The following is a 12,370-nucleotide window of genomic DNA, read 5'->3' as shown; positions in this document are numbered from 1 at the left end:
ATCATTTAAGTAAATGTAGCAGTACTACACTATACAAATACTTCATTACAAATAAAGTCATGCATTCAAACATTTGCAAAATAAAAAGTCAATATAACTGAAAAATGGAAAAGGAAAGTATTCGTTATGACAGTCTGTGTTAAAATATTTTAATGAATCATTATTGTTGATGCATTTTGCATACAAGCAAGACCTTAAAGCTGTAGTTGGTCGAGGAGTTCACTTTTATTGCGTTCATTTTGTTTACAGTGCAACTACAATTATAAAGAGTTTCCCCTGAAATGTAGAGGAGTCGAAGGATAAAGTAACATTAAATGAAAAGACTGAAGTTACGTACACACTTCAAAATTATACTGAAGTGCAGAACTTGATTAAATGTAATTAGATTCTCTTCTGTTCAGAGAATGAACATTCACCCAAAATAATTTTCATTTTGCAAACATACTCAAACCTTGTTGGACGCAAACACTTCAAGATGTTTGTAACAAGATCAACACAAAAGTTATTTCAGATTCATTACTTGGTATTTATGTACAAAGATTTGAGGCTAAGTTTGCTTCACCTTCTATAATATTTACTCTCACAAATGTGCCCACAGTAAACATCATGGGGTAACAACAAAAAACATGATAGAATATTAACTTTGGACAACATAGATTTGGGTGAAACTCACACAGAAATAAGAGTTCGATTTACCGATGTGGTGAAAAAAAAAATCATAATTCATAGCACGGGCCTGCATTTCACAAGATTTGTATTAATTCCAAACATGTGTCTTTTAAGAAATAGACTATTTATCAAAAAAAATAAATGTTATTAAGACATTTGATTGATGTGCTTCAACTGATTTCTGAATAAAAAAGGAGCAGGATCAGCTTCACTTCTCTTCACCTCCTGCAGTTTCTGGTGCTGTTTTTAGGAGACAGAAGTTCCACTTAAGTACAGGTTGTTTCAAACTCTCTGGATGTCACACATTATATGCAATGTTGCTACAGGATGCTGCTGTTGTGAATTCACCTGTAGTCTGCAGTAGCTTCCAGTCGGCCTGCAGTCTGTGTCTCAGTCTCTCCAGCGCCTGCACGTCCTCCGGCAGAGGAGCAGGAAGCTTCCCCAGAGAGGGGGCGGCGACCCCGAGGAGAGAGGAGGCCGTGGGGCCGACACAAGCCTTCTCACCTTCCTGGAAGAAAAAAAAAGTAGAATACCTGCCATTCAAAATGCCCCAAAAATGAGGGCAGAGATGAACACGTATACCTCTTCTTACCTGCATGAGCACCAGTGTGTGTCCTTGTGCGAGGCCCTGCAGCAGGCCCGTTAGCTGTTGCCACGCAGCGTCACACAGCCCGCTACCCGGAGTCCGAACCAACAGAACCAGACTGGGGTCATACTCGTATCCCAGAGGCAGGAGGAGGCCCAACACAGCTAGTGTGAACCCTGACACGTCACTGCAGCCCTGTGAGAAGACAAATACACTTCACATCATGCAAAGGGGGGCATCATCATGACAGCATTATTATAGAACATTTACTAAAATAGTCCACAGAAAGTACATTGTAAAAACTCTAATTTCTATACACAGTACCTCCTTCAGACACACAGGAATGTGAAATTTGCCTTTCTGTTCCTCTGACTCCGTGTTGCTGAACTGCACCAGGAGTGTTTTCCTGAAGATGGAAAGATTTCTTTCATCATGTTGTTCATACTGTCGCAGATAAATGTCTTTTTTTTTTTTTTCAAACAGCTCAAAGGGAGAATTTGAACACAAAGTCTAATTTAGGGACACACAAATGACAGTCACCCATCGTCTGTGCCTGGACTCGGGACCACCGCGTCTCCAACACACACGATCAGAACCCTGCATGAGGAGACAGTGGTATCAAATCAGCCCGATTTACTCATCAAACAAACAGTATTTAAAGAAATAGTTCTACATTCTGAGCTACTGTCTTTATGCTAAGCTAACTAGCTATACCGGTTGCGGTGAGCAGTTGCAGCATGCTGAACACACATCCTCGCCGTGGAGACGTCACGGACCAGCGCCAAGCCATTGCAGATCTGAGATGTGGTGATTAAATACGATCAGCTTGCAGCTAAGCAGATGATATCACAGCATTCGGAAAGAGCAGACACAAACAATAATACCCAGATGGTACCTCATTCTTCTCCATTTTCTCTACAAGGGCAGTAAGACTGGAGAGGGTTGTGAGAGCGTCGCTGTCATCTGAACCTTTGAGGAAATTCTCCCTTATAGTGGGAAAAACACATTTTGCACAATAGAAAAGACAAAATCATGACTTTAAATATTCTTTTAAATGCAACGCCTCCTGCGATATTCTTCCTGTGTCAATAATAAGACATAAAAGTTAAATTATGAAAAATATTACCTGACTTTGTTGAGTATGACCGGGTCCTCTGATGGGCTGAAGCGTTCACATCCGTCTGGGCAAGCCACACCGTCAGGGAGGACTACGGCAGTGTGAACTGGAGGAGTGACGCGTTTGAGAGGCTCTGGCCACGCCTCTTTCTCTGCGCTTTTCTCCTCTTCTTCCTCTACTAATTTAATGCACTTTGTGCTGATTTCAGAGGTGGGCAGCTCAGCTGGGGAAAGGAGAAATTAAATATTTTATGAAGCGATCTCTGATCGAGGCTACATTAGCTGCTATTAGCGTAAGACGCCTGCAAACCGTCAGTGGCCGAGTTGCATTGTGGGCAATGTCGGTGCCAGGTTTTGACTAGGAAGGAGAATGTGTGTAAATTAAAAAAAGATGGTCGTACTGCCCACAAAATAGATGATTAAGTACTTTGCAATCAGCAGCATCGTGTTCACACTGAAGTAAACGTAATCAACACGTCTTCTCTGCATCACATGACTATCGATCACGAAGTTACCGGTCCGAGCTATCGTTAAAAGAAAATTGTGTATCACAAATGTAAATCAACATTCCCTCTTTCACTCGGTTGAGTGGAAAAGGTCAAAAAGAATAACGTGGATGTTATACCTGCATGTTTGAGGCAGGACCAGTACTGCCTGTGAGCTGATCGGACACAGTGAAGGGACTCAAGTGCACTGAAACAGGAAGAGTTAATTCACTGCAGTTGTAAAAACACAGGCGTACATGATTTAATTGACGTGAGGCCGACCTTGTACACGGACCATCGAGGTCCGCAGGTCGCGGCGCCGGGTCTCCAAGCAAAGTTTGAACTGTCTGACACACAGACTGGCGGAGGGAAGTCAAGTTGTACCCTCCCTGGAAAACACGATAAAATCTTTTACAACCAGACGTTCCTCCGGCCGAATGGTAGCGTGTTTGTAACGTGTCTGTGGCCTGACCTCCAGCACAGCACACACTTTCCCTCCTGCCAGGTTCATCAGGAGGTGAGTGAGGTGGGCAAAGATGTCGGGGCTGGCACACATTTCACCCTGAAAATAAAGACCCACTGACGTCACGTCACCATATAAATGTCCCAATGGGGGCAAACAGACTGGACACAGTTCTACAGGTCTCACAAGTCATGAGATAAAAGAACAGGGCATAAGTCCGAGGATGCACATGAAGCTATACACTCAGTGGGCACTTTATTAGGTATCCCATTAAAAATCTAATAAAAATCCAATAAAGCCTTTCTGCCATAAAGTCTATATTTCAGACAGTGTCACCAAAAACAGGAAATTTGTAGAATTTCTGGCACAGCTGTTGTATTGAATTGCAATAGATTGTACAGGTGAACCTGATATTTAAAGATATTAACAAAATGTATATTTCATGGTGATGTATATTCCGTACCTCTGGGTCACCGATGGCTGAGTCAAAGCCTGCACACACCAGGACCAGGTCTGGGCTAAACTGTGACAAAGAAACACATGATCAGTCATAAGTTGACATAAATAATATCCAACACATCCGTATCCGTTAGCGAGATGTGAATTTTCCTCAATGAGTTACCTCGTATGCGATTGGCAGAAGGACGTGACAGAAGACGGAAAGATAGTCACTGTTCTTCATTCCCACCTGAATTATCACAACGGGACCTCATTAATATAAAGAAAACATTCATGCACACAACCAGCAAAGCAAATGTTTTATATCATGAACGCAAATACTACAACAACATTTTCTGGTTTCAGCTTCAAAAATCGGAAATGCTGCTCGTTTGTTCTTTTGTATAAACTGCATATTTCATTTAAATTAGATAATTTGATCCATTCAATTATTCTTTAAATAACTAAGGTTATGAATAGTGAACATAAGTTCCAGCCTTAATTGTTATTTATCAAAAACAAAATGTTTGCCATTTTCAGGATAATTTACATTATTGTGAAAGCAGAAATTCCATTCAAAAATCCTTGACAATAACTTCAAGCATATCTACGGTTCCTTACTTTGTTCCATGGTACGTTGACATTGAATCCCGCCCCTTTCTCTTTGCCAACACAGTCGTAGTCCGAGTCTCTAAGTTGAGGCCAGAATCTCTGATGCTCGTAGCGGTGCCATGAGAAATAGAGCACGCTGGGAAATGACATGCAGTATTCAGAATGTATTATGCTCGACGACAACCGTAACGTAAACAACTTAACGAGTCAGTTAGCAAGGACTCACTTTGGATCATCTTCAAAACACGACTGCACCCCTTGACCATGATGTACATCCCAGTCAACTATCAACACCCTGAAAATATGTGAAGAAATAACTGAATACATCGTGGCAGAACTAATACAGCACGTCTATCGAGAACAAACAAAAACAATCTCAAGTCACCTTTTCATCCCATATTTTTGTTTGGCATATTGAGCCGCTATGGCCACATTGTTGAACACACAGAACCCATTGGCAGCACTGCGCATACTGTGGTGTCCTGGTGGTCTGTCGACAATGACAAGAGGAGCGATGTACACGTCAGGATTTTATGCAGTCATTGATAAATCATTTAGTCAATACCGGGAACAAAAGACAACTGACAAGCAAATGCTTCGTATTTAGTTTGGAATGATGTAAAAAGTAGAAAAAGAGGCCAGCACTTAAGTAGCACCAAAGTTAGAACAACAACAACAAAAGAGAGACGCTCACTGCAGCATCAGGGTACATATCAGGACTGCTGTGTCTGAGGGGTCAACGGCCTCACCTGACCAGAGCCATGCCGTTCCTCACCTTCCCCGTCACAACACTGTCCACTAGTTGCAGCGCGGCGCCTGCAGCCAGCTTGGCACAGTGATAGATGTTCTAGGACAGTAAATGCAAAAGATGAGGGGTTAGGAGTGAAGCTGACCTACAGAAATTAATAAATGGCAACAGCTGAAACTCCGCTATCAAGAATATCAAGCGCTGGACAGGACTAACTGGGTGGAAGTAGACGTCCCCATACTGCAGGGTGAACTCCTTCAGGTCCTCCAGAGTCATATAGGGGGTCTTCTTCACTGCCTCCAAGTACTCCTCACTGTTAAGATCAGCAAAGTGCATGTAGATGAGTGGCTTTAGGTGTTTAGTTCAGCCTCGAGGAGAGAACAGTGAACTGAACCACGGCTCTTTGTCGACATCAGGACCGACCTGTGAACCAGCAGGATGTCTGCGTCGGTCGCCTCGCGCACAGGTACGGCGACGCATCGATCAGCAAGACCGGCCTTAACCAAAGCTTCATGACTCACTGTCAGGCGCTCAGGTACCTCAATCTTACATGCAGGGCTGGAAAAAAAATATTAAAATGATGGTCCATACAACTATAACTTAAGGGCATTACGTTAATAATTAAGTTCGTTGTACATTATGAGCTAGTCATTGGTAGTTTAGCAATTACATTTTTGCACCTTTTGAGCACAAACATCAGAAACAGATGTGAAACTGTCAAGAAGCAGTGGACCTTCCCTTAAATCAAGAATACACATTGTCGATAAATATGAAATGGTGCCGATTATACATACAGTACATGACATTCACGCCTCGTGGTCTATAGTGGTGATCTTAGTGGAGAAGTTTAGTGTTTTTGGGGTTGTGCTTGTTTGGTGTATGATGAGTGTACACACCAACCATATGGTACAAAATACAAACAGGAGAGTTGTTTCCCGTATAAACCGTATAAACGTGTGCTGCATAACACCAACTCTACAAACAGCGTCTGACAGCTGTTAGAGCTAGCCCATTAGCCATGAAACAGTAAATAAAGTTCTGAAAAGAGTGAAAAGTAACAACTGCACTGCATGAAACAGATAGTATCGACAAAACAAAGACGTAACGAGTACATGTGATAACTTTACGCTTTTCATTTGTGAGGAAATAAACTCGGTGATTAGAGGGTAACGTTGTGTGACCACAGCTGTTAGCTTTGAAGCTAACGCTGCGGGTGCTCCTCGTTAACTGTCCCCCGGGCTAGCAGCAACACGACTAACCGTAACTTCAGTTCCTACCATTATTTAAAAGCCACGAATCAGATAAGGATAACGTTAACCGAGGTAACGAGTCTAACTACAGTTTAGCGTTACTTGTACCCACCTTCTCTTTGTACACCCATGCTACCAACGCGATGAGCACAGATGAATGAAAACAGGTGAAACGTGCGCAAAGGTTAGCGTTAAGACGCAGTCGTGGCAATTCAAATATACCATAAAACACAGTACCGGTACATTAAGTGTGATTCAGTCAACAGTTACTTACTCAACCCAGAGCAATTTGTATTTGGTCATCTCCTCATCATATACCAATGCTGTTCCCATCTTCATCAACCGCGACGTTATTTCTCAAACCTGTCAAAGTGCACAGGACAAAGTTTCATCAATGCAACAGTTTCGTCTGCAATCATTGCACGAAGTCAGTACGACGGAGAATATGTTATGCACCTAAACAAACCTTTGAAATTCACCCAACAGCACCACAGACTGCGGTCGAAAAGTCCAAAGATTGGCCCGATGTTGTAAACCAAATGCTTGAAACCCTGAACTCTCAGGGATTTACTGACGTCACCTGTTAAATGGCTGAGTGTGAGAGACTGAAATGGTGTAAATACGACAGGAACAGCACTGCGTGAGTACTTTTTGGACTTTTCGACAGCAGCCATATAAGTCTTCTTTGAGTTTTGTGGAGGTTGTTAAACAGTTTCATAGTTCATTAGCGCCATCCTCTGGGTGGGGTCTGGTACTTCTCTTCTTTACTTTTAAATTGCTAAATGCTTGATGTATACATGTTTTGAGTTTACTGGTTAGAAGACGCTTTTGTTTGGATAGATATGGTCGCCACAAATGCAAAAAGACAATAGTTTTTATCTCAAAACACTCACACAAATCTTTATAATAGTATTTACTTCGCTGTACACACATCATTTGAACACCTTCACTTTAAATATTTTATGCTTTTGTCTTGATGCTTTTGCGTTTTGTCCGGTGTTTTCGCAGTTTTATTCTCCTGAAGTAACAATGTTTTATTTTATCTGTATTCTTGCAGATTTTACCAGATTCTTTTTTTATGTTTACATGTTCATGGATGTACTATATTTTCTCACAATCAAAACACAAATGGGAGTTACATGATCCTTTTTTAATAGAACAAACAGTGCAGTCAACAACTCAAAGTATATTACCAGTACAACATATGAAAAACAGATCAGATGACATGAGAACATTTTGGTCTGGCAACACGATCAACTATCTTTTAGGAAGTGATGGATTGTTCCTGTGGGAAATCTGTGGATTGGAATTTTGTCTCTGAAATCGTGGATGTTCATTTGATAAGGATGTTTATTTAGAAAATATTTCAGAGTCTGACTTCAGGCCACTTAGGCATTCGTCTATTGTTGATCACTAGCTTTATTGGCGGCAAATAAAATGACCTGATGTCCTGGTTCCACGATGATAAACTAGATATTATTCTTCTACTTCAAGCAGTTATCTCAGCAATCGTGGCACCCACCTCCCCCACCATCTCATCTCCTCCCTCTGTCTTATCTGCCGTTTCCTCCTGTGTTCTTGAGGTAACCTCCCTTCCCTCTCCTCCTCCCCTGCACAGCAGGAGAAGAGCTCTTCTGCATCTCTTCCTGAACGACGGGTCACATGCAGCATACAGGAGAGGGTTAAGGCAGGAGTTGAGATAAGCTAAACAGGTGACATATGGCTGAGCAGCCAGTAAAATCTGATCCAAAGAGCAGGAGTGTGGGACAAAACCAAACTCCAGCAGGATGGAAACAGTCTTATTAACATGCAGAGGCAGCCAGCACAGAAAGAAAGCCATCACTAAAGTGACGATGACCCTGAGGAGTCTTCGCTGGCGCCTGCGGTCAGGACGAGGGCCCCGCCCAAAATGTCTGCTCAGGAGCTGGGCCAATGAGCAGTAGCAGACCAGCAAGATGACAAGAGGAAGCAGGAAGCCGATTAGAGTTGATTTAATACTCAAAGCGGCCGTCCACCACATCTCCGCCTGCTCTCGATCCGTCTCCTCCAGCTCTGCTCCAATCAGCATGGAGTAATCCATTTGGCAAGAGAGGAAGATTGTTCCAGAGTCAGTAGTAGGATGAACCGGCTCCAGCTGCCAATCATAATCAGATTCAGGGTCTACCTCCACCTCCCTGACAGAGCGCAGTAGCAAACCAGGAAGTGCCAGCACCCCCGCCAGCACCCACACCCCTCCAAGTATCCACAAAGCCCTGCTGGGGCACCTCTGCGGGGCATGGTGGCTGGAGTGCCGGCGTCCGGTCAGAACCCAGTACCGCTCCACACTGAGCATGCTCAGGCTGAACACGCTGGCATACATGTTGAGCGCAGTGAGGAAGCTGCTGATTTGGCAGAGCGGTTGCCCGAAAGGCCAGTGGTAGCCCATCGCTGTGTAGACCGCCCACAGAGGGAGAGTCACAAGGAAGCAGAGGTCAGCCAACGCTAAGCTGGCTATGAGAGAGTCCGTTAGAAAGCGGGAGGGACGAGGGATGGAGGGAGGATAGGAGGACGAGGCCAAGGTGTGAGAGGAGGAAGAGCCGCCGTTTTCTGTCTTCCTCTGAGGAGAGGACCCGGGGTGAAATCTACCAGCGCTGTTCATGTTCTGCAGGCTGCTTCTGAAAATGCCAGCGCAACAGAGTTTTGCAGTTCCCCTCCCATCAGCCCGGTCCAGGTAGGCCCACAGCACCAGGCCGTTGCCGAGGCATCCAACCAGGAAGGCCAGCAGGTAGACGGACGGGATGATGGAGAAGGAGGGAGACCAGTCGCTGTAGTCACAGTGGAAGAGTGGAGTGGGAGAAGGGGAGGGGGAGGTGAGGAAGTCTGCGTCTGGCATCTGTGTGTCCATCCTCCATTAAATCATTTGCCACTTTTTAAAATCACTCGACGTCCCACTACTTTCCTGGCGAGCTGAAGTTTGGTCAGTATAATGTCTCGAAGCAAAAAGTCTCCTCCAGTAGTATTATTGTTTGTGGGCCCACATTCCTGTAGTGGATTGTCCCCCTGTTCAGTCAAAACACAATTCAATTCTTAAGACTTTTGCAACAGGTTCAAATGCTGTAAATACTGTATGTGCACAGCATGTGACAACAAGGCAAACGTAAGCAAAGCACATATTACTGTGGGAGTTTAGTCCAGGAATTTTAGACTAATCTGCCCAAGAATGCTGTAAACAGACTTTTGCAAACACTGAAATGTAATTAGTGTGTTGTGCACTGGCGTCTCTTGAAAAAGACATTCTGCTTTTGCCAACCGCTTTAGACCTTTATGACAAAGAGTTTGATTGCTACAAGAGAGACCAGATTCTCCCATTGCACGAATAGGCTTCAGTAGCTCCCAATAAGTTTAAAGAGGCAATGAGCCTTTCCCATGCATTGACAATTTATCATTTAAGAAATATGTTGTATGCTAATAATGCAGCATGTGAGTCTTTTGTCTGTTTTTGCTTATTTTTTACAGTTTCCTATTCAAAACTTTTTTTTTCAATTCATACAGTACATTTGGATTAGAGGCTTAACGGCATGTTTTGCATGTAAACATGGCATCGTAGCATTATGATGAGGCTCACAACTGACACTTACCTCAGGCTTGGACGATGAAATCTCTACTGAGATGATGGCGTGATGATGATCATTGTGGAGCAAAATTCAGCAGCTGCCCTCTCATCCTGCCTTCCCTCATTCCACTTTCTCTCTGTGACTTTTCCTCCTGCTTCTCTCTCCATCTCTATATCTGTACTGAGCCGGCTGAGGAAGGTGTGTCTAAAGCCCTTTACACACTCTCTTATTCTCAAACTAGACCACCCTGGCAGAGAGTTACGAGACCTGCAAATAACCCCCCTCCCCATAGCACAAACCCTAGCACAAAGACACAATAACATCACCCATCCTCCCCCCCCCCTGCAAACACACACAAACCCGAGACACACAAACAGATCCCCCACAATCCGCTAGGCTGCTCATATTCTCTATGCACAGACACACACACACATCCAAATGCACACAGTACCCAAATGTGTGTCAATACAAACACTCTTTTCTTGTGTCTCACATGTTCAAACACACAGTGTGTACAGTGGTTAAATGGATTACAGATGACCCACAGCTGTGTTGTCTCTCGCCAAAAGGAGGCTTCCAATTCACTGCTGTGTCATACTTACATATGATTTTAGGGTTATTTCTGACACTTGTACATTGTCTCCACTACCCTGCATTGATGTTTTCACAAACATTCATATCTGATAGAGCAATTTGCAAATACAGGTATAGATAGCATTATTAACCCATTAAAGTATGGTTGTCTATCAGAGTAACTGCTTTTATATGTGGATAATGAGTGGAATATAAATTTACATTACTGACCAGTAATTACTTCAATTGTTATTACAATACATACTTTTAATCTGATTAAAAGTTTGGCGGCAGCTTCCAAAGCTATAAATTGGTCAGTTTAGGTGTCAGCTGTTAGCATTTGAAGACGCCACTAACTTCTGGTTCACTGCCTCACAACAGTTTTGTCCAGAACAGCATCTCCTTTACACTGTGACAATTTCTCTTTTTAAAGTCAGATTTAGGCATTTATTTGTGAGAATGTTTAAGGTTCTGTTTCTGTTATATCTAAGCTTGGATATTCGATGCATGTATGCTGTAGGTCAGCAGGGGGTGAGAGTGTAAACAGTGAAGATGTCTCGACAGTAAACAGGAAGTGTTTGTTACCACAGGGGCAGGGGTCACGCTGCCATCAACCTGTTGGTATGAAAAGAGATGTTTCTAAAAACATTCCAGTCTTTTCTCTCACAGAAACATGACACACACACACTCACGCACGCACACACGCACACACACACCCACATTCCTGTTAAGGCCCCGAAGTGAGGTCCAGGAAATTTCACATTGGGAGTGAGGACCACCCTTTCTGCTGTACTTAGAAAAAAATGAATGCTGCATTTCAGCACTAGGAGGTGCCCTGACTCCAGTTCCCACCTCAGATTCTTTAAAAAAACCAAAGAAAAAATATAATTATTTCAATCAGTTGACTATAAGAGTGAGGACCATTTCATAGGGGGCACTGTTGGGAACGTTTTATAATAGAATCGTTTACCTACTTTCTCTCTTTAGCTTGCTGTTATTATTTTTTGTGATTATGAAATAATAAATAGGTCTGTATGTGTTTTTAAAAGAGTCACCATGTTGTAAACCATTGATTAGACCGCTGCATAAAGATACAGATGCTTTTTAACGATATAATTATTGCTTCACAAAAGTAGACCATATTTAAAATTATTATTGTACACCTTCCAACAAAGATGCAATGAATACCGTCTCCTGCGTACAGAATTGGTTTATTTTAACAATTACTACGATAAAACAACAGGTTGCATGAATTGTTTTCTAATGCATTCACACTGTATTAGAAAACTAACAGTGTTCTCACCCTTAGTATCTATTAGACTTACAAAGACTTCTGTTTTTGCACAATCATTTTTTATTTGTAATCCTGTGTGATCCACATTTCTTTTTCTTTCTCCATCTCCACCGCCTTCATTAACCAAAGTTAAAAAGGTCAAAGGTCTCTGTCTGTCTCTGTCTGTCTCTCTCTCTGTCTCTCTCTCTGTCTCTATCTCTGTCTCTGTCTCTGTCTCTCTCTCTCTTTGTCTCTCTCTGTCTTTGTCTCTCTCTGTCTCTCTCTATCTCTCTCTCTTGTTCTCTTCGGTTTGTCGAGTTGTTTGTCAAACAAGAGTTGTTTACAAAAAAAATTAAGTCTGGTTCCTTGTGGCCTGAGTTTCAACTTAATAAACTTGACTGAATGATAAAGCGCCCCACCTCTTGTTTTTTTCATGTTAAATGAAAGCCAGATATTGAAGCCAGGTTGTTCAGGCACTCGCTGATTCTCGATAGATAGATAGATCTATCTATACACATACTGTCTCACTCTGGAGGTGGCCAACTTGCATGCCTCCAATTTGGT

The 12,370-nt window shown here is 42.8% G+C and overlaps 2 protein-coding genes across 2 annotated transcripts; both read right to left on the bottom strand.

The window, feature by feature from the left end:
* Nucleotides 1-210: 210 nt before the first annotated feature.
* On the bottom strand, nucleotides 211-6,963 carry hdac10 (histone deacetylase 10). Its single transcript, XM_079279848.1, has 21 exons — nucleotides 6,834-6,963; nucleotides 6,642-6,730; nucleotides 5,541-5,675; nucleotides 5,334-5,430; nucleotides 5,119-5,216; nucleotides 4,755-4,859; nucleotides 4,596-4,664; nucleotides 4,379-4,505; nucleotides 3,942-4,007; nucleotides 3,783-3,842; nucleotides 3,329-3,418; nucleotides 3,139-3,245; nucleotides 2,997-3,064; nucleotides 2,382-2,595; nucleotides 2,151-2,241; nucleotides 1,970-2,052; nucleotides 1,796-1,852; nucleotides 1,580-1,661; nucleotides 1,262-1,450; nucleotides 1,018-1,177; nucleotides 211-909 (listed from the first exon to the last, which is right to left on the bottom strand). Exons 2-21 carry the CDS (start codon nucleotides 6,704-6,706, stop codon nucleotides 878-880), a joined length of 1,995 nt encoding a protein of 664 aa, XP_079135974.1. The 5' UTR covers nucleotides 6,707-6,730; nucleotides 6,834-6,963; the 3' UTR covers nucleotides 211-877.
* Nucleotides 6,964-7,856: 893 nt separating this feature from the next.
* aplnr2 (apelin receptor 2) lies at nucleotides 7,857-9,239 on the bottom strand (the record flags this gene model as incomplete). Its single annotated transcript, XM_079276524.1, has 1 exon — nucleotides 7,857-9,239. One exon carries the CDS (start codon nucleotides 9,237-9,239, stop codon nucleotides 7,857-7,859), a length of 1,383 nt encoding a protein of 460 aa, XP_079132650.1.
* Nucleotides 9,240-12,370: the final 3,131 nt, after the last annotated feature.

Source organism: Melanostigma gelatinosum (assembly GCF_949748355.1).
Source record: "Melanostigma gelatinosum genome assembly, chromosome: 1".
NCBI classification, from domain to species: domain Eukaryota; kingdom Metazoa; phylum Chordata; class Actinopteri; order Perciformes; family Zoarcidae; genus Melanostigma; species Melanostigma gelatinosum.
Note: the sequence above shows the minus strand (reverse complement) of the source record. Positions and strands in the feature narration are given on the sequence as shown.

What these genes read in the sequence shown, in the direction of transcription:
- hdac10 (XM_079279848.1), bottom strand. Translation starts at nt 6,706, where the DNA reads ATGAAGATGGGAACAGCATTGGTATATGATGAGGAGATGACCAAATAC. An exon ending in GGGACGTCTACTTCCACCCA is followed by an intron (nt 5,217 to 5,333) that starts GTTAGTCCTGTC and finishes TTACTGTCCTAG; the next exon opens with AACATCTATCACTGTGCCAA. An exon ending in AGTCCAGGCACAGACGATGG is followed by an intron (nt 1,662 to 1,795) that starts GTGACTGTCATT and finishes TTCCATCTTCAG; the next exon opens with GAAAACACTCCTGGTGCAGT.